The sequence below is a fragment of the Panthera leo genome, chromosome C1, assembly GCF_018350215.1.
Source record: "Panthera leo isolate Ple1 chromosome C1, P.leo_Ple1_pat1.1, whole genome shotgun sequence".
NCBI classification, from domain to species: domain Eukaryota; kingdom Metazoa; phylum Chordata; class Mammalia; order Carnivora; family Felidae; genus Panthera; species Panthera leo.
Window position 1 is genome coordinate 15,360,384 of NC_056686.1, and position 22,501 is coordinate 15,382,884.

At 38.9% G+C, this 22,501-nt stretch overlaps 1 protein-coding gene across 16 annotated transcripts in view; it reads right to left on the reverse strand.

Moving 5' to 3' along the window:
* Window positions 1–22,501, reverse strand: part of EIF4G3 (eukaryotic translation initiation factor 4 gamma 3) — a 313,590-nt gene that overhangs the window by 225,967 nt on the left and 65,122 nt on the right. For all 16 annotated transcript variants that reach the window (XR_006206249.1, XM_042952623.1, XM_042952618.1 and 13 more), the window contains one exon: window positions 6,560–6,635. Coding sequence is in view for 13 of the 16 variants with exons in the window: in XM_042952607.1 (XP_042808541.1) it covers window positions 6,560–6,635 (76 nt within the window). In the remaining 3 variants the exon portion in view is untranslated. The remainder of the gene's footprint in view (window positions 1–6,559; window positions 6,636–22,501) is intronic.

Consider the following 22,501-nt stretch of genomic DNA (forward strand, 5'->3'; position numbering starts at 1 on the left):
ATATTGAAACAATCTGAGTGACAAAAGGAAAATCAAAAAACAAAAGCCAACCAGTACCTACTACATTATTCCTTTTCCTATTATACTTTTTAATAAGTGTCTTGAGAATGAGTTCATCATTATACAAAGCAGACCAATGGCGGGGTGAGGGGGGGAGGGATGGAAAAGAAAGATTAGGAAGAGGGGAGGGAAGTTAAGAATGACGCATATATTAATTTTATCGATTGTGGCAAAGGTTTTCATGGGGGTATGTTAAACCTAACCACATTATACACTTTAAAGAGTATACTTTAAATATATTTAAATCACAGGCACTATATATACTGTATATCAAATATATCTCAAGAAAGCTGTTTACAAAAATAAAGTCTACATAAATAAATCATCAGCTCAAGTGGTGTATTTACCATGGGGGAAAAAATGCATTGTTATTCTGTGCTGGATTACAGGACAATTAAGTAGATTTACATCTCACTAGAGTGTTGATCAACCCACGCTAAATTTTGTCTCTGTGCAGCTATCTCCATTGACATGTTGGCCAACTCAGTATTTATTAGTGACTTGAAAACAAACATAAACGTATGATCTTCTAATTAGATGACACAGAACTATAGGATGACAGAAACAAGACTTTAAAAGTATAAGCTGGCTGAAAAGGATTATGAAATGTTATCGCATTAAGGAATAATTCATTCAGATTTAATTATTTATAGGAATTCTGGAAAAGCAGTTAATAAGACAACTCTTATAATCTACCAGAATGACTGCTGCTTTTTGTAGTCATTATTCCAGAAAATTCCAGTTTATTTCTGCAATTATATTAAAAATACTGGCTTACTAGTCATAAAATCTAATTTCTCTAAAGAAAATATGAAGCCAAAAACACACACAAGATGGTAAAATTTCAGTTTGCTTTTCATAAGTATGCTAATTGAGAGAGTTATTCATGAATATATTTCAAGTTACTGGCTCATTCCTTCAGTTTTGCCATTTCTTCTCTACCATGTAATATATACCTCTCTTACTAGAGTTTAAAAAATACTGGCTCTATTCTTTTTTTGTTCACATAATCAATCACTCTAATATAATAACGGTTAATAAGGTATAATAACAAAAGTATCCTTCCCATCCCAGAGAAACATTCCAGGGAGAAACTTATATAAATCAGGCTTAAGTAAATAAATAAATGATAATCAAGCTAAAACATGTAACTGAGTCCTCCTTTGGATACTTCTTTGATTACCAGCAGAAAACCTACTAAAATGGCTGGCATAAGTGCATAAAGCCTGCATATCAGACACAAAAATGTAAAATCTTTGATTGTATAATTGTTTAAGACTGGCCAGGATTCATTTTTTTGTCTTTCAAGGAATTCAACCAACTCAATTAAAGTGACATATGGGCACCATGTGGTAAGGCAGGAGGAGGTGAAATGAGGGTTAGCCTTTATTTTATGACACAGAAACGATGCTAATGGACCCAGACACTAGAGAAACAGTAACCAATACGTAATCTTGGGGTTGAGAAAAGAGGGAATTAAGAATGTCAGAGCAGCTGGTCAGCCACTCTCCTACTCATTCAGTTAATGTGCACAACACTGTAAAAGCAAGGCAGAAATTTAAATTGCTATGAATGGAAACGGATTACAAAAGTGAAGACTGCCATATTTTAAGGTAACTTTTTATTGCCTAAAATAAAATCCCTCATCCTTCCAGAACAGGCAGTATATGTAATTGATGTACCCACTTTTTTAACTGATCGAAGGACTACATATATAACAGTAGCTTCAAACAGTAAAAGTCAACTTTGATCTAAGTAAAAAAATAAATTCAAAACCTTTGTTCCAAAACACGACATGTAAAATCTGTAGCAGGCACTGTGCTGTCACTCACAAGATAATCTTCTCTCCAAAGTACTAAGTTTACAAAGTCACATGTCTTCACTTATGAGGAGTTTCAAAAACATGTCTATACTTTAGCTCAGTAATTTCATTTCTAGAACGTTATTCCACAAAAATAACCCAAAATTCAGGAAAGACTTTAAATTCAGTAAGTTATTCCTAATAGGAAATTTAGAAACAACCTAACGTTTAACTTCTCACCAAAATAATGTTTAATTCTATTCATTCTTCTCAACAATAACCCTATTCCTGCCCCGGTGTTCATTTGTATACGGTACCACATTCATTCAGTTACTCAAAGCCAAATCCCTAACGTCCCCCTTCAGTCTTCTTCCTCCCACATCTCACATCCAAGCTACCACGATATCCTACTGCATCTATATACCAAATCCCACCACTAATCTTCTTCCGCTACCATCTTAGAGCAAGCCACCATCATCTATCTTCTGCCTGTTTTACTTGAACAATCACTTAACTCATCTTGTTTCCACTTCACCAACACAGCCACCTGCCCTAGTCACAGTCTGCTATCTACACAATAGCTACAGTCACCCTTTAAAAGGAAATTCAGATCTCCTGCTCTTAAGTTTCTAATGGCTTTGAATTACATTTAGATTATAATAATCCAAATTCTTACCATGCTAAACAATGCCCCATCTAATCGGATACTCCACACGCTTCTCTGAATTCTGTTGCCACCCTCTCTACTCCACACTAGTTTCCCTACAATCCTAAGATCACACGAAGCACCTTGCTATCTCTGGGCCTTTGATTTTTATTCTTTTTATCATTTATTTTTGTTTATTTTAGAGAGAGTGAGCAGGAGAGGGGGCAGAGGGAGAAAGAAGGGAGGAGAGAGAGACAGAATCTTAAGCAGACTCTCTGCAGACTCGGGACTCAATCCAATGACCCTGGGATCATGACCTGAGCAGAAACAAGAGACACTCAACCAACTGAACCACCCAGGCACCCCTCCCTGGACCTTTGCACTGCAGTTCTTTCTACCAGAAATGTACTTTCCCTAGAAATCTGCAAGACTCACTCCCTCACTTCTTACCTCTCTATTTATATGCCTTATTTAGATAGAGCTTCCCCTGAGAGCCCAAGGAAAATCGGAGTCCAATCATTCTCTATCCCTTTATCATGCCTCATTTTCATCAAGGCTCTTATTACTACCCAAAACTATATTGTGCATATAGTTGTTTACTTTCCTTCTATCCCATGGAAAGGTACAGACTCTATGAGTACGGAGGGTTTGGTTTACTCACTACTACATTCCCAACACCTACACAGTACCTGACACACATTAAAAGCTTGAGATATATTTGTCAAATGTTGACTGAATACTACATTCTTGTTAAAAAAAAAAAAACAAAACAAGAGAAAGCCATTTATTATTTAAGACATGTTTCAAATAGCAAAGGAAATGCTAACATTATAATATAAACTGACAAAATACAATAAAGTATCTTATACAGAGCCTACAACACAGAAAAAAAAGACAAAGGAAACTATATAAAAAAAAATGGTTATAGTAGATGCCTCTAGAAATCACTTAACATTACTAAAAATTTTCATTTTCTTCTTTTACCTATCTTAACTGTGAAAAATAACTGAATGGCAAAGCTGCCTTTATGCTCAGGACTAACAAAACAAACAAAACCCTCTGGTCTATAGAAAGTTTATGCTAGAAAAAAACTTGGAAGGTTATTTTTCTTTCTTTCATTTATTTATTTTGAGGGACAGAGAGAAAGCAAGAAAACAAGTACAAGCAGGGGAGTGGAGAGAGAGAAAGAGAAAGAGAGGAGAGGATTCTGACTCGGGGCTCGAGCTCATGAACCACAAGATCTTGACCTGAGCAGAAACCAAGACTGATGCTTAACCCAATGAGCCACTCAGGTGTCCCTCTAAAGGTTATTTTTCCATGTAAATTGAAGTTTCTCAATTACTAAGAAGATCAAGCAATTTGTTATACGAACTGAGTCCATTTTAAGAGTCAAGGGGTTCAAAAAGTAATTTACAAGTGTTAACTGATCTACACTAGGAATAAACTGAGATTTATTTCAGGGAAACCATCCTACCCATTCATGCACAATAGAGTTCTAACTATTTAGGACAATCTTCAAACCTCCCAAACCCATCTATCGCATCTCTACTTCTGCTACAAAGCCTAGCACATATGCCACACTAAGCTGACTACTGGCCGTTCCATTAAGAATGCCTCTGAATTTTAACTTCCTAGAAGGTTTTTTGCTCCCCTACTCTGCCTAGAGAAATCCTATACCTTCCAGCTTAGTGCCACTTCCTCAGTGAAGTGACTTCTTCCTTTCCCATATATAGTATCTTTTTCTCTCTTATCAAAGGTTCTTGGGGCGCCTGGGTGGCTCAGTGGGTTCAGCATCCGACTTCGGTTCAGGTCATGATCTCATGGTTTGTGGGTTTGAGTCCCCCATCAGGCTCTGTGCCGACAGTTCAGGGCCTGGAGCCTGATTGGGTTCTGTGTCTCCCCCTCTCTCTGCCCCTGGCCTGCTCACACTCTGTCTTTCTCTCAAAAATAAACATACATTAAAAAAATTAAAAGAAAAAAAAGGTTCTTAACCTTGGGCCGATGAATGGCCTAATAATCTTTGTGAAATTTTGAAATTATATGTAGATACTGGGTATATGCTGTTTTTTGAGAAGAAAGCACTGTGACTACACTCAAGATTGTAAAAGTAATTCATAACCCAAAAGGATAAGAATCATTGCTTTATCATGCCACTTTAGATTACAATTATTTATTTACTCCTCTTTCTCACTACTCTGTGAGGTTTTTCTAAGTTTATTATCTTGAGAGTGAGAGTGAGAGTGAGAGAGAGAGAGAGAGAGAGACCACGCGCGCACACACCCAACTGGGAAAACGGAAGAGAGAGGGAGAGAGAGTCCCAGGCAGACTCCTCACTGTCAGTGCAGCGACTGATGCAGGGCTCGAACTCACAAACCATGAGATCATAACCTGAGTTGACATGAGACACTTAACCGACGTTGCCGCCCAGGTGCCCCACTCTGTGAATTTCTTTTAAAGCACCTTATCGATATGGTAAGGAATAAATGGTATGATGAACTGAAATGTTTAAAAGCTAGGTCTGATTGCTCAGTTTTCCCTAAATTCCCTTAGGCTCACTTTAAGACACCTGAAATCCGCTTCTAATTTTATTACCTTCATCCTCTAACTTTTAAATTTCCCTCCATTTATGAATTTGAATCAATCATTTAACATAAAAAGTTTAACTTCCTAGGGGCGCCTGGGTGGCTCAGTCCATTAAACATCGACTTCAACTCAGGTCCTGGTCTCAAGGTTTGCGAGTTCGAACCCTGCTTCGGGCTGTCTGCTGTCTGTGCAGAGTCCGCTTTGAATCTTCTGTCTCGCTCTCTCTGCTCCACCCCAACTCTCTCAAAATTAAATGTAAAAAATTAAATTTCCTGGATTAAAACCAATGTTCTCAGGGGCGCCTGGGTGGCTCAGTCGGTTAAGCGTCCGACTTCGGCTCAGGTCATGATCTCGCGGTCCGTGAGTTCGAGCCCCGCGTCGGGCTCTGTGCTGGCAGCTCAGAGCCTGGAGCCTGTTTCAGATTCTGTGTCTCCCTCTCTCTCTGACCCTCCCCCGGTCATGCTCTGTCTCTCTCTGTCTCAAAAATAAATAAACGTTAAAAAAAAAAATTAAAAAAAAAAAAACAACCAATGTTCTCATTTCTAAACTTTTTGAATTTTGTTATGTAATCAAAGGGAAAAAGAAAAACTTTTGAAATTAAAAAAAGTAAAATAAAAAAATTTTTTTTTAAATATCCAAAAAGAGGGGCGCCTGGGTGGCTCAGTAGGTTGAGCGACCAACTTCGGTTCAGGTCATGATCTCGCAGTTTGTGGGTTCAAGCCCCGCATCAGGCTCTGTGCTGACAGCTTGCTCAGAGCCTGGAGCCTGCTCCGGATTCCGTGTCCCTTTCTCTCTGCCCCTGCCCCTCTCACACTCTGTCTCTGTCTCTCTCAAAAATAAATAAACATTGGGGCGCCTGGGTGGCGCAGTCGGTTAAGCGTCCGACTTCAGCCAGGTCACGATCTCGCGGTCAGTGAGTTCGAGCCCCGCGTCAGGCTCTGGGCTGATGGCTCGGAGCCTGGAGCCTGTTTCCGATTCTATGTCTCCCTTTCTCTCTGCCCCTCCCCCGTTCATGCTCTGTCTCTCTCTGTCCCAAAAATAAATAAAAAAAAAAAAAAAAAAAAAAAAAAAAGAAAAATAAATAAATAAATAAATAAACATTAAAAAACAAAACAAACCAACACTTTAAATATCCAAAAAGAAAATTAAAACTCAATATCCTAAAAGAATCACAAGACAAGGACAGAGGTAGATTTATGGAAAGATGAAAAAATAGAAAAAAAGGTGACAGGTGTATGAGCCAATCTATCTTAAGACAATGCTTGTTTCATATTCACTTATTAAATTAAGATGATGGGGGGAAAGACCTAGTCACCCTTCTTATATTATACACACCTATTTCAGTTCAGGATTTTCATTTAATTTTTGCCAAAAACCTTTCACATGTCATTCAAACCAACACTGTTGTGACATCAAACGCTTATGTGCAAGAAGTTACCCAATACGACCAGCAACCATGAGGTACTCACCGTGCTATACACTGCTGGGACAGCGGGAGTGAAGAGTCGATCCTCGAGAGGCTGCTGTGCAGGTCCTCTAGGAATTCTAGAAGAGTGAGTTAAGGATAAGAGAACTCAAAAATGCCTTGCTGTAGCATTAGCAAAAAATTACCATCCTAAGATTCTGTCCATGACCCAAGTTTTGTCACGTAATTACTAAGGCTACTCATTTACTTCTCCACAAAAACGGAAAACAAATATTTCAAATTTCTTCATGTAATCAGATCAATCTCTCCAAGTGATTCCCATGATAAACGTTCCATGGCAACTCAAAACAAACAAGCCTCCACACTTTAGGTCCATGATGAGAATCTACCACCTTTACTTTCTAGAGAAAAAGACTAAGGAAGTATGAGCAGGACAGCCAGAAAGATACATGTAAATTACTGAAAAAGACAGTCTCTTCTGCTAACTGCACAGGAATGACTAATATAATTGTTTCCTGGTTTTTCTATTTTAGTTGCTTCTTTCCCTTCTCCATATTTCCCAACCAACTCATTAAAAAAAAAAAACAAAAAAACAAAAAACAAACCCACAATGGCTCTCCAGCATAACAATTAAAATATTCCAGCATGTGGCCAGGATATTGTTAAAAGACAAAAGACTATCATTTTACTCAGCTTCAAAAGTAAATGATGTGAGCTCCTTCCACCTGGTGATGAGAGATGATATTTCACCTCTCTAAGAATGTCAACAACAACAACAAAAAAGAACAGCAACCAAAAGATTAACAGCAATTCTCTCCACACAGTGGGATTACATAAGTGTATTGAATGTTTCCATAATAAAATTTTTGAATCATTTAAATGTACTATTTAAGAGGACTAAAAATATAATAAACCCAAAATGAAACAGAATGCCTCCCTAAACCTAACAAGTACTTCAAATTTCTCCTATCATTTTCCTTTCTAATTCAATGAAACATTTTAGAAGACAAAATGCCAGCTACGATTAATAATTTTATATGAATGACCACAAGTTACAGAAATCTGAATCATTAAAAGTTCAATTCTTTATATGTAAGTAGCAACAGTTTGTTGAGGTGGGAGAGGGAAAATAAAGCAAAAACCATCCATGGTTTAGCCACTCAAAATCAGTAACACTGTACCAGTCTCTAGACAATTCTTTAAACTAACCACCTCAGACCACACAGTTCATCCCCTACACATAAGAAACTGATTTAAACTACTGCAAGAAATAACAAAACTAAAACATTTCATACAGGAGCTGCTTCTTTAAAACTTTATATATGTTTGCAATGTAGAAAGCATAAGGCTAATAATAAGGTCCGGGACAATAGTCCTTCATTATGAGCTTGTCGATTCTTTCAGAAAGAAGATTACCCTTGGCTGGAATAAAACTTTCTTTGAATTATAGTTCTGCACCGCGGTCACATGAATGGTGGAAAATATGAGGCCATTCCTTCTTCTGCAAAGCCAACGACTTTTGCTTCTTCTAGCTAAGGCTAATTCTCACCACATGAGAATAATCTCAAATGAGAGTTATTAGTACTATGCCCCCAAAAGCTGAGACATGCCATTTAAACCTTACAAAGGAAGGTTAGGGGTTCCTGATTTCTATTAGTTATTTTATTGCCTAACAATACAATTATGAGATTTGTAAAGAGGCAATCATATACTTGGCCAAGAGTCCCACTAACAAACATTCTTCTGGGCCACAAATAATGTTTATTTTGTTTATTTCACTCTCTGTAAACCACCAACAGAATACTACAGGTTGATAAATTGTTTCTTAAAAGAATGCTGAAGTAAAAATTCTTAATTTTAAAACAAAAACATAATTCTATAAAAACAAAAACTGAAAATACAAGTCAGGAGATCTGAATCTAAAACAGGCTGCAAGCCTAACCAACTACGTTGTCTTCACCGAACCATTCCAAAATACCTCTTATAAACAGAATCAGCAAGAAGAAACCTGCCCCAGTTAATAAGGCTAGGTACTCAGGCCAGATCAAGTCTTCCTGAATTCTAAAAACCACTCTCTTCCTATTATATCAATATGTCACGAACAGAATAATGACCACAACCTGGTCAAACTATGGTTGCCCCTATCTATATGACAAAACTAAATGAACAGTTCGTCTCATAGAAGAGTCAATGGAGTGTCACCCCAAAATTTCTAGAAAGTCCCAAATTCTTGGCCTAAACTGAATCATCTGCCCAATGGCAAATGTACACTTATTAATACAGACTTGGCAATTAATGTATCAAAGTCAGCTTATTTTACAGAGCATTTTTTTCCTATCACATATCTTCATAAATATGCTAAAAACCACTAAATTGTACACTTTAAAAAGTGTGAATTTTATGGCATGTGAGTTATATCTCAATAAAAAGTTTAACTTGTGGGGTGCGCCTGGGTGGCTCAGTTGGTTAAGTGTCCAACTTCGGCTCAGGTCACTATCTCGTGGTTCTTGGGTTCAAGCCCTGCGTCCAGCTCAGTGCTGACAGCTCAGAGCCTGGAGCCCGCTTCTGATTCTGTGTCTCCCTCTCTCTCTGCTCCTCCCCTGTTCATGCTCTGTAGCTCTCTCTCTCAAAAATAAGCATTAAACATTTTTTTTAATTTAACTTCCTATATTTTTGCTTCTTTGCAAGTAAGTTATTTAGCCCCTCTTTCCACTAAAAACAGCCTAAATAAACCAGACTGAAATAGGCACTAGGCATTTTCTCCATAAATAAGTTAATTCGAAGAAATGACGTGCATGTAAAGCTCTTTCACAACAACATACTTCCTCCTAATTCTGCCTGTAATTAAGCTTATTACCAGCTTTCACCAAGTACTGTATCTCCAGCATACATCACTGGATATTTACTTATTTACTTTTGAGCTCAAGGTAGCAAAAAAAAAAAAAAAAAAGGCTTCTCAGAGTACCACTTAAAATTCAAATTCAACTAATGAACAGTGATAATATGCATGTGCAGTGCTTCAGAATATGTTGTTTTTTTATTTTTTAAATCTCAACACTAAAACACAGTAGGCATACTCACTTGACATTTCTGCAGTTCAAACTACTATGGATTATACCATTAGGAAATATAAGCAAAATCATTAGCAAGACCAGAAGGATGGTATATAATAACTGAATTAAGATTCTAAATAGAAATACAAATGGAAAATATTTTTTTAATTCCGCACGTTCATTTTCTAATAAAAAATGTAAGAAATAAATAAAATTTGAAGACTTAAGAGTATTAAAGCACAACACACTCTAAACTGATTATTAAAGAACTCACTACATACGCTCCACATTAAATGTCAATTAGGCAGATACAAATTTTTCAAACACAAGATTTTGTCAAAGAAATCCAAAGATCAGTGAGATTATATAATGATCTGAATGTTTCCTGCTTATGTCAGGAAAGAAAGAAGGGACCAGTAATTTTTTAATTTACAGATGTGTACTGGGGGTGCCTGGGTGGCTCAGCCGGTTGAGCGACCGACATCGGCTCAGGACTTGATCTCACGGTTTTGAGTTTGAGCCCCGAGTCGGGCTGTGTGCTGACCGCTCAGAGCCTGGAGCCTGCTTCAGATTCTGTGTCTCCCTCTCTCGATGCCCCTCCCCCACTCATGCTCTGTCTCAGAAATAAATAAATATTTTAAAAAAATTTTTTTTAAACTTACAGATGTGTACTGAAATTTCATGAATGATGAACTCTCATTAGGATGAAGTTTCTTGCTCAATGGCAATTGTATCTGACCCTGAGTTTGACCTCTAGTCACTATCTCCTCAAAAGGTTTTATCTTGAGAAATTAGAAAATAATTAATGAAAATCAACAGAAATCTTCCTCCAGTATGCTAAAACACTAATGTTCCATTTACAACTCACAGCTGAATGTTCCTAAACTTTACCCCAATCCATTATAAGAAAAGCTAGGGGCGCCTGTGTGGCTCAGTCGGTTAAGCATCCGACTTCTGCTCAGGTCATGATCTCATAGCTTGTGAATTCGACCCACACGTCGGGCTCTGTGCTGTCAGCACCAAGCCTGCTTTGGATCCTCTGATCCCCTCTCTCTGCCCCTCCCCTGCTTGCTCTCTCTCTCTCAAAAATAAATAAACACAGGGGTGCCTGGGTGGCTCCCTCGGTTAAGCGCCCGACTTCGGCTCAGGTCATGATGTCATGGTTCTTGGATTTGACCCCCACGTTGGGCTCTGTGCTGACAGCTCAGAGCCTGGAGCCTGCTTCGGATTCTGTGTCTCCCTCTCTCTCTGCCCCTCCTTTGCTCATGCTCTGTGTCTCTCTCTGTCTCTCAATAATCAATAAGTGTTTAAAAAAAAAACAAAACTTTTTTTTTTTTTTTTTAAGAAAAGCTACTCTCCCAAATCAATGCTCACCATAAGCAATATTTATAGTTACAACCTCAAGTTATTATTGCCTCACTGAAAGTGAAAGCAAGGGTACAAATCCCATTGCACAAATTACTTTAGAGAAGACACAGGAAACCGATTTCAGGAGATAAAAACAAACAAATGAAAAAGATCTTTTTCTACATTATTTCTTATTTAAGCTTTATGGCAATATGGTAATATCAGTCAATTTACACCTTTCTCCACTTTCTCTTTTTTTGTTGGGATTTTATTTTCAAGTAATCTCTACACCCAGCGTGGGTCTCAAACCTACAACCCGAGATCAAGAGTTGCATGCTCTACTGACATGCCAGGCATCCCTCCTTCTTCAAATAGAGTTTTGATAACAATAAAGGAAGAGAACATGTATAACATAAAAGGATAAGGGCAGAATTTCTATACTACACTCTTTTCACATACAATTGCTTTGGAAATAGCTACATTCCATTTGGTATTATTTCCATTTAATTAATTAACATTAAATATATTAATATTGAATATAAATTCCATTTAATATTAATATAAATATCCCATTAAGGGATATACTCTTTAAAAATTAAAGAAATGCAATTTAAATAAACTAGCATATCTTGAAAATAAACCCTAAAAAAACAAAATTTAACCTACCTTTATAAAGGAGATGCACTAGCCAAAACTGGAAAAACACACTGTCTACATAAATGTAATTATAAGAAGCAATCCCATGTCACTGTTTATCACACAGAAAATTGTCCAGATTAATTCAGAATGTTTCAAAAAAATATTTTAAGAGTCCAAAATTATATTATTTGAAGTGTTTGAGATGTGCTGCATATAGAAACTGACTAATTAGTTATAGAAAGCTAATATAAAAAATAACGCCCTCTTGCTCGGACAACTGAATAGACATGCAAAGGAATGATGGTGGATTGCTTACTTGACAAAAATTAACTCAAAGTAGATCAAAGACTTAAATGTAAAGGCTATAACTAGAAATTTTCAGAAGTAAACATGGAATTGGCAATGGATTATTAGATACAGGAGCACCAAAATCAACAACAAAAGAATAAATCATACTTCAACAAAATTAAACAGTACTGTACATCAAAAGACACTACCAAGAAAATGGAAAGACAACACATAGAATAGGAAAAAATATTTGCAACTCTTATGTCTGATAAGAGATTTCTATCTAGGATATATAAAGAACTCTTACAATTCAAAAATAAAAACGCAAATAACCCATTATTTCAAGTGGAGAAAGGATCTGAAAAGACATTTCTCCAAAGAAGATCTACAAATGGGCAAAAAGCACATGAAAAGATGGTCAATATAATTAGTCAACTGGGAACCACAAATCAAAGCTGCAATGAGATACTACTTCATACCTACCAGGAAGGATGGCTATAATCAAAACGCCAGAGTCAGTGAGAGGACAGAGAACCCTCATATACTCCTGGTGGAAATGTGAATTTGTGAAGCCACTCTGAAAAACGGTCTGTGACAGTTCCTCAAAAGTTTAAACACTGAGTTATCATATGACCCAGCAATTTCACTCTTGGGTATATACCCATGAGAAATGTAAACACATATCCTTGCAAAAACTTGCACATTAATATTTATTTACATGCACTATTATTCCTAATAATAAAGGTAGAAAGACCTCAACTGTGCATCAACTGATGAATGGAAAGCATAAAAAAAAATATTTGGCAAAAAAAGAAACGAAGTACTAATACATGCCACAACATGGATGAATCTTGAAAACATGCTAAGTGAAAGTCACAGAAGACCACATATTACAGGATTCAATTTTTATGAAACGTTCAAAATAGGCTATAAAGACAGAAAGACTAGTAGTTGCTTAGGAGTAGAGAAAATGAAGAGGGAGGGAGCTGATAGCTAAGAGGAATGGGGTTCCTTTCTAAGGAGATAAAAATGTTCTAGAATTGACTGTGGAAATGGCTGCACACATCCGTAAATGCACTAAAAACCAGGGCATTGTACACTTTGAATGAGTCAATTTTACGATATGCATATTTTACCACAATAACGTTTTATTTAAAATAACCCTTTCCGGGACGCCTGGGTGTCTCAATCAATTGAGTTTCCGACTTTGGCTCAGGTCATGATCTCACAGTTTGTGAGTTCAAGCCCCACGTCAGGCTCTGTGCTGACAGCTCAGAGCCTGGAGCCTGCTTAGGATTCTGTGTCTCCCTCTCTCTGTGCCTCTCTCCTACTTGTGCTCTGTCTCTCTCTCTCTCTCTCTCTCTCTCTCACTCAAAGATAAATTTAAAAAATAAGATGTAGGGGCGCCTGGGTGGCTCAGTTGCTTAAGCGTCCGACTTCAGCTCAGGTCACGATCTCGCGGTCCGTGAGTTTGAGCCCCGCGTCGGGCTCTGGGCTGATGGCTCAGAGCCTGGAGCCTGTTTCCGATTCTGTGTCTCCCTCTCTTTCTGCCCCTCCCCCATTCATGCTCTGTCTCTCTCTGTCCCAAAAATAAATAAACGTTAAAAAAAAAAAAATTTAAAAATAAAAAATAAGATGTAAAAAAAAATTTTTTTTTTTAAAATAACCCTTTCCTACACTGGGAAAAGCTTCATAAAAGATAAGGACTAGGGGTGCTGGGTGGCTCAGTCAGTTGGGCATCCAACTTCGGCTCAGGTCATGATCTTACAGTTTGTGAGTCCCAACTCCACATCAGGCTCTGTGCTGACAGCTCAGAGCCTGGAGCCCACATGGGGTTTTGTGTGTGTGTGTGTGTGTGTGTGTGTGTGTGTGTGTGTGTTGCCTCTCTCTCTCTCTGCCCCTACCCCGCTCATGCTCTCTCTCTCCTTCAAAGGTAAATAAACATTGTAAAAAATGAATAAAAAAGAAAGATAAGGACTAGAGCTATAGAAAACTGTGTATCAATAAGGGAAGCAAATTCCATAATGGAACCCTCAGAGGCTAACAGTAAAGTATCCTCAGCTAATTGCTACTTACATAGGTGATACCAAAGAAACAGTTCATCTCAAACCCAAGCATAAAACTGTGCTGAAGGGTGACGCCTGGGTGACTCAGTCAGTTATGTAACCCACTCTTGGTCTCGGCTCAGGTCATGATCTCATGGTTCATGTGTTCAAGCTCCAAGAAGGGCTCTGCACTGTAGTGCGCATCCTGCTTGGGATTCCCTCTCTCTCTCTGCTCCTATTCGGCTTGTGCATGCACACGCTCTCTTATCAAAATAAATAAATGAAGGCAAAAAACCCACAAAGCTGTGCTGATTAGATTAATGCATGTTATAATTAAAGATGAAACAGACAAGACTGAATTAATTTAAAGTTGTGAAGCGTAGACCTCATAGACATCAAACATGTAAAATATGCCACAAAGAATGATAACCCTGAATGACTCTACTCAGCAAATACAGAAATCTCAGGGATCACAAGGTTAGTAACTCTGGACAAAAACAAAACAGGAACTGTATTCTCAAACCTAAACACTATGACAAATCTACCCCTGCTTTAACTTTGGAGTCTATAAAAAAAATGTGTGTATGTGTGTGTGTGTGTGTGTGTGTGTGTGTGTGTGTGTATAAGGACACCAATGTTCTACGAAAACCAAAATTTTCTTCATTGCTCTATATCATTTGCCATTGAAACTGCAGAGAAACAGGGGTGTCTGGGTGGCTCAGTCCGTTGAGCATCTGACTTCAGCTCAGGTCATGATCTCACAGCTCATGAGTTTGAGCCCCACGTTGGCTCTGTGCTGACAGCTCAGAGCCTGGAGCCTGCTTCGGATTCTGTGTCTCCCTCTCTCTCTGCCCCTAACCCACTCACATTCTGTCTCTGTCTCTCTCAAAAATAAATAAACATTAAAATAAATAAATAAATAAATAAATAAAAAGAAACTGCAGAGAAATAAAACTAGCCATTTTATTCTTTCAATTCAATTTAATGTTGGACTGTTAATTTAGGTCCAAAATCCCTTACTGGAATTCAGAATTTTTCCAAAGATAGAAAGTTAATACAGTTGTTACATTATATAACATTTCCAGCAGGGTCTACGGGCAATACTCCTTAATGAAACACATTTATCTCTACTGCAAAATATATAAATATTCAAACTTCTGGCTTTCTGGCCAGAGTTTTTACTAATTTATGAGAAAAAATGAGTTTTCCAGTCACTTTTGATTTTGGAATTGCAAAGTGCAAACAGCCTATACCTTCTTTCCCATTGTGTTTCTGCGCAAATCTGTTTCTAGAAACCACTATATGAATGTTAACAACTAGGGAACCATTAAACTGTATTTTTTTTACAAATCTGAAAACTTTAGTTTCAAAGTGCTTGGCCAGAAAAGCCCTTGCTCTGGCTCTGGTTTTCTACTAACTCGGAAACTGATTTCCCGACAGTCACATTTAAGTTTAACCAAAAACATAAGCTGCTTAGATAGAGGGTGGGGGGGCAAGGATCAATATTGTGAAAGAATATAGCTGCTGACCATGCTGTTAATCCTTCTATTCAAGACAAAAATACAAACTTTCTATGAGACAAAAAGATACACATATGAAAAATGAATATACTCACAAATTTCAAATTTCACAATTTCAAAATTTCAAAGTTTTTAGTTCTCAAGTTTTTAATTCTAAGACAAATATTTAAGTGTTATACTAACACACAATTCAGATTAAAACAATCCATGTGACAAAGAAAAGGCAGAAGGCAACAAAGTAGACCTCTTCCTTCAAAAATGTCTACCTTGAAGAAATTTCATTAAGAATGATGAAGGGCAGGGGCGCCTGGGTGGCGCAGTCGGTTAAGCGTCCGACTTCAGCCAGGTCACGATCTCGCGGTCCGTGAGTTCGAGCCCCGCGTCAGGCTCTGGGCTGATGGCTCGGAGCCTGGAGCCTGTTTCCGATTCTGTGTCTCCCTCTCTCTCTGCCCCTCCCCCGTTCATGCTCTGTCTCTCTCTGTCCCAAAAATAAATAAAAAACGTTGAAAAAAAAAAAAAAAAAAAAAAGAATGATGAAGGGCAGGAGCGCCGGGGTGGCTCAGATGGTTAAGCGTGAGACTCTTGGTTTCGGCTCAGGTCATGATCTCGTGGCTTCGTGAGCTTGAGCCCAGCATGGGACTCTGTGCTAGCAGCACAGAGCCTGCTTGAGATTCTCTTTCTCCCTCTTCCTCTGTCCCTACCCTATTCATGCTGTCTCTCTTTCTCAAAAAAAAAAAAAAAAAAAAAAAAGATGAAATGCAGTTAGCAATTCCATTTGTATCCTACATCTGAATCACTCAAATGGCCTTAGATAATAACCAAATAAAATATGCTGATATGCCAGATTCCTCTGGATATGGATCCAGATAATAATTGGTAGGGAATACACATTTGACAGATTTTAAAAGTCATTCTCCAAAAAAGAACTGAATGAGCTAGTCATTCACATACAACAAAAGTCAGCCTTCACTAGACATTCCACTGCTGGCTACAAGCTGTTAATAGGTAGAACTCTAAAATTTTCAAGGAGGTGACATTTACCTGAACTGGTAGAGCATTTTTAAAATGTAATATGAAGATGAGATCATAATTGCGATGTTCTGAAATTCTACTAGAACTTAGGTTTAAAAAGAATCATGGCAGGGGCGCCTAGGTGGCTTGGTCAATTCAATGTCCCACTCTTTTTTTTTTTAATGTTTATTTCTGAGAGAGAGAGAGGGAGGGAGGAAGGGGGGTGGAGAGAGAGAGAGAGAGAGAGAGAGAGAGAGAGAGAGAGAGAGACAGAATGAGAATGGGCAGGGGAGGGGCAGGGAGAGAAGGAGACACACAATCTGAAGCAGGCCCCAGGCTCTGAGCTGTCAGCACAGAGCCTGACATGAGGCTCAAACCCATAAACCATGAAATTATGACCTGAGCCAAGGCTGGACGCTTAACCAACTGAGCCACCCAGGCGCCCCTGAATGTCCCACTCTTGATTTCAGCTGAGGTCATGATCCCACGGTATTGGGATTGAGCCCGCATTAGGTTGCGTGCTGACAGCAGAGTTGGCTTAAGATTCTCTCCCTCTGCCTCTCCGCCCTGCTCACACACTCTCTCTCTCTAAAATAAATAATAAAAGTAGACGGGTGAAGGAAAAGAATAAACAAAAAATGGCTTATAGGTGCTTTATCTTGAGCAGTGACATAGACAGTGGTACTATTTACCAAAACCGGGAAGGAACAGGTTGAAGTAGGGATGAAAAGGAAATTAAGAGTACTGAAATGCCTACTGGAAATGTCAGGAGACACAATAACAAAAATTAGATATATGAATATGTAATTAGGGCTAAAACTCTGACCTAAAGATACAAAACTTTCAAAGTTCATTAACATGAAAATAATCTTTAAACCCAATAGAAAGAAAGGAGGCAAAGGACCTCAGACCTGAGGGTGAGACACAGGATAGATCAGCAAAGGACCCTACCTGTAGCCACTGAAGTGGGACGAAAACCAACAGATGCAGTGGTACCAAGGGCCACACCACTACTCATGGGAGTGAACATTGAGTCCAGAACACTCTCTTTACACTCTTACTGCTGACACACCTGGACAAAGATAACCAACACAGGCCCTCCAGAAAGTCCTGAGAATCAAGTTCCAGACCACACAGGCTGTTATACTTAGCCAATGTTATAATAAAAACCACCTCAGCATTAAAAAGGGGGAAGGGGCCTCTGGGTGGCTCAGTCTGTTAAGTGTCCTACTCTTGGGTTTTGGCTCAGGTCGTGATCCCAGGGACAGGGGATAAAGCCCCAGGTTGGGCTCTGCACTGACAGGGCAGAGCCTGCTTGGGATTCTCTCTCCTCTCTGCCCCTCCCGCTCATGTGCACACATGCTCTATCAAATAAACAAACTTAGAAAAATATATATGAATAAATAAACTATTCTGGCATACAGTAAAACTCTATAAATGTTAGCTATCATAATGGTTACTTAAAAAAAAACTAATTGTGAGGGGTACCTGGGTGGCTCAGAGGGCTGTGTGTCTAACTCTTGATTTCTACTCAGGTCATAATCCCAGGGTCGTGGAATCAAGCTCCAAGTCCAGCTCCGCGCTGAGCAGGGAGCCTGTTTAAAATTCTCTCTCGGGGCACCTGGCTGGCTGAGTTGGTTAAGCGACTGACTCTTGGTTTCAGCTCAGGTCATGATCTCAGGGCTTGTGAGTTCAAGCCCGCTCCTCATCAGGCTATACACTAACAGTGTGGAACCTGCTTGGGATTCTCTGTCTCTCTGTCTCTCTCTCTCTGCCCCTCCCCTGCTCGCTCGCTCTCTCTCTCAAAACAAATAAGTTAAAAAAATAAAAAAGCATCTTGTAAAAAAAATAATAAAATAAAAATAAATAAATAGGGGTGCATGAGTGGCTCAGTTGGTTAAGCATCTGACTTCGGCTCAGGTCATGATCTCACAGTCTGAGAGTTCGAGTCCTGCATCGGGCCCTGTGCTGACAGCTCAGAGCCTGGAGCCTTCCACATTCTGTGTGTGTCTCTTTCTCTGCCTCTCCCCCACTCACACGCTGTCTCTTTCTCAAAAATGAATAAACATTAAAAAGCAATTTAAATAAATAAATAAAATTCTCTGCCCCTCTCCCCTGCTTCCTCTCTCTCTCATTTTTATGTGTTTATAGTCACAAGTCTTGTTAGTAAGAGAATCTGAGTTCTGAGGCTGCAGGGCACTCCACAAAACAGCTATACTCTCAATGTGTTTGTCAAATGTACAAAATTTTATTGATGAAACAAGTGATACCATTAGTGTTATGCATCACTACAGCTATACATACATATACATACAAGGCACAAAAAATGTTTTTTAATTTTTTTAAAGTGGGGGGGGGAATCAGTATTTTCTGACTGCTAAGGAAAGGAGACTGGATAAAAGTAAAGTTATACTGAGTTTTATTCAGCTATATATACAGCTATAGTAAGTTATTTAAGTTTTTCTGACTTAGGTTTTAAGTGTCAAGGTTCACTTTGACCCCTCAAGTAGGTTCCTAGATATTTAGGTAGAGAAAAGTTAACATGGACCTTAACGGTAAATAATAAGGGGGACACCAATGTGGATCAGTGGGTTAAGAGCCTGACTCTTGATTTTGGCTCTGGTCATGATCTCACGGTTCTGACCGTGTAGGCTTTGTGCTAGAAATGGAGTCTGCTTAAGATTCATTCTCTGGGGTGTCTAGGTGGCTCCGTAGGTTAAGCGTTCAACTTCAGCTCAGGTCACGATCTCGCAGTCTGTGGGTTCGAGCCCTGCATCAGGCTCTGTGCTGACAGCTCAGATCCTGGAGCCTGCTTCAGATCCTGTGTCTCCCTCTCTCTTTGCCCTTCCCCCACTCATATCCTGTCTCTCCCCATCTCTCAAAAATGAGTGTTAAAAAAAAAAGGACTCATTCGCCCTACCACCACCGCCACCCGGCACCCAATGCATCACCTGCACACACACTCTCTCAAAACAAACAAACAAACAAACAAACAAACAAACAAAAAGCAGGCTCAGTGAAGAGCCTAACACCAGCTCAACCTCATGACCATGAGATCATGACCTGAGCCAAAATTAAGGATTGGATGCTTAACTGAGTTACCGAGGCACCCCAAGAAACCACATTTCCAGTAACAGCTGTGTCTGAGATCTAACATAATCCTGGTTCTACAGAATACATGTGCAATCTGTTGCTCAGGAAGTGATTACCTAATTTACTTAGATATATTATCTGGTTTACAAACATAGTAATTGTTTTTTAAGATTTTTTAATTTTATTTTTTACTTTTCAAATGTTTATTCATTTGTGAGAGACAGAGACAGAGCATGAGTGGGGGAGGGGCAGAGAGAGACAAGACTCAGAATCGAAAGCAGGATCGTCAGCACAGACCCCGATGCAGGGCTCGAACTCGCAAACCTTGAGATCTGACCTGAGCCGAAGCCGGATGCTTAACCAAATGAGCCACCCGGGTGCCCCTAATTTTATTTTTAAGTAATCTCTACACCCAACGAGGGGCTTGAACTCACAACCCCAAGAGTCACCTGCTCTACCAACTGAGCCAGCCAGACACCCACAGTTTAACACATATATAGATGTAACTTTTTCTACCTTTGTCTATTTCACTGGTCATTAGTAAGATTATTGGAGAGTGGAGCAGGGAAGAAAAGGCTGATACAGCTTGCTGTCATTTATTACTCCATTATAGCCGTCCAGTGTTACTCACTATTAAGTTTAATAAGGCAAATATTTCATTTTATTATGAATTTATGAACATAAAGGCTTAAATACAAGTACAAATGTAAATTCATAAATACATTAAAAAAACAAATTTGTATCACCTTTCTTTTAAGAACAGGAACAAGGGGCACCTGGATGGCTTAGTCGATCAGACTCTTGACTTTGGCTCAGGTCATGATCTGAGGGTTTGTGGTTTGTGAGTTACAGCCCCATGTTGGGCTCTGCACTGACAGAGCTGGAGCCTGCCTGGGATTCTCTCCCTATCCTTCTCTCTCTGCCCCTCCCCTGCTCACACTCTCTCACACCAAATAAACTAAAATAAAACAAAACGAAACAAAATAAAATAATAAAAACTGCAACAAGGCTTTTATTTTCTCTCTCTCATTTTTTTTTTTTCCAACTCTGGCTATGGTAGTTTGTTTTCCCGTTATTTTATCTTATTTATTCCTTGCTTTATCCACCATGGGCTTGAGGAGGCTTACATCAAATAAAATACATATAGAATATTTAAATGAAAGTACATGAGCAAATATGACAAAGACTGGCAGTCTGTAAGGTCCCACAATATTGCAAAATAAGCTAAAAGATGCTTATCACAGGCTTGGTGAACATAAAATTAACAGAAACGTTGATACTTTTCACTTATATAAATATGTATAAAGCATCTATGCTGCTATCTAGAATTCGCTTTGCCCCAAATATATCATTTCATCATAATAGTTACTGCACAACTTAATTGGAAGAAGACATGAGTTCAAGATAGACTATGTAAAAGTGACAAATTATTTTTAATTCATATTTAAGTAACTTCTATTTAAAGAACATGAAAAACATTCCTTTTAGAATTGAGGCCATGGAAATTAGCAGAGCTACCAAGTTTCTTAGCATATATAAATAAATACAATATGTATGGATGAAAGCATATATTTATAGAGATATAGAGTCTTGTCATTCCCACATTTAACTTACACAAATTCAACCAAGCCACAGGGAGGGCAGAGGGGAACAGAAATACAGGAAAATGTGCGTAATGCTGACTCTTGCCTTTCCCCTCAAGGAACATATGCTCCAGAATCCGCATGAGATCTGCGATCGAAACTGACTAATATGTTTGGTTCTCAAAGTATGGCTCTAATGTTGAAGTACCTGTTTGTTGTATAACCTGGCTTCTAAATAATGTTGAATTGTCCAGTGCTCAAACAGGGAAGAAGTACAACCTGGAAGAAAAAGTGACTGCGCTGGACTTACTGAAACACAGTATGGTAATATCTGATATCACATCTTTTTTAAAAGAGACTTCTGTAAGGCACCTGGGTGGCTTGGTCGGTTAAGCATTGGACTTCAGCTCAGTTCATGATCTTGAGGTTTGTGGGTTTGAGTCCCACACACTATTAGGCAGTGTCTAATAGTAAATGAGTTGGTTGCTGTGTGTGAGATTTGCTCTATCTCCTTGGGGAGAGGGGTTCTTTGTACACGTGTAGGACTGTCGTTTGCTTGTCATTACTGAGAGGGGAGTGATACCATCACTTAACGTGGAGGGACCAGAGAAGCTGAATGTAGTGCAGTTCAGTGCAGCTCTGCTGTCAGTGCAGAGCCTGCTTCAGATCCTCCCTCTCCCGCTCTCTCTGCCCCTCCCCTCTCCCACGCACAGGCACTCTCTCAAAAATAAATAAAAAACTTTTTCAAAATTTATTTTTAAAAATGACTTTTTTTTAAAGCTTATTTTGAGAGAGAGAGAGAGAGAGAGAGAGAGAATGAGTTGAGGAGGGAGAAAGAAAGGGAATCCCAAGCAGGCTCTGCACTGTTAGCATGGAGCCCAATGCAGGGCTTGATCCCATGAACCTCAAGATCATGACCTGAGTTGAAATCAAGAGTCAGATGCTTAACCGACTGAGCCACCCAGGCACCCCAAATCTGAAACTGTATTAAGTTTACAGTTACAGTAATTGTTCTATATTGCATTTTTTATAAGAAACTTTTTTTTTTTTTTTTTTACTAAGTTTGTTTATTTTGAGAGAGAGAGAAAGAGAGAGAGAGAGAGAGCGCGAGCGAGCACAAGCAGGGAAGGGGCAGAGACAGAGGGAAAGAGAAAATTCCAAGCAGGCTCGCTCTGTCAGAGCAGAGCTCGAAGCAGGGCTCAATCCCATTAACTGTGAGATCATGACCTGAACCAAGTTCAAGAGTCAGACGCTTAATCGACTAAGCCATTCACGCGGCCCTACATTGCATTTTAAATGGATCTTTCACCTATGCATAACTTTGTAACATATGCATTAATCACCTGGGAAATATCGGTGCATTAAGTTAGCCAGATTTTCCAAATGGTGTAGTATTAAAAACCAAA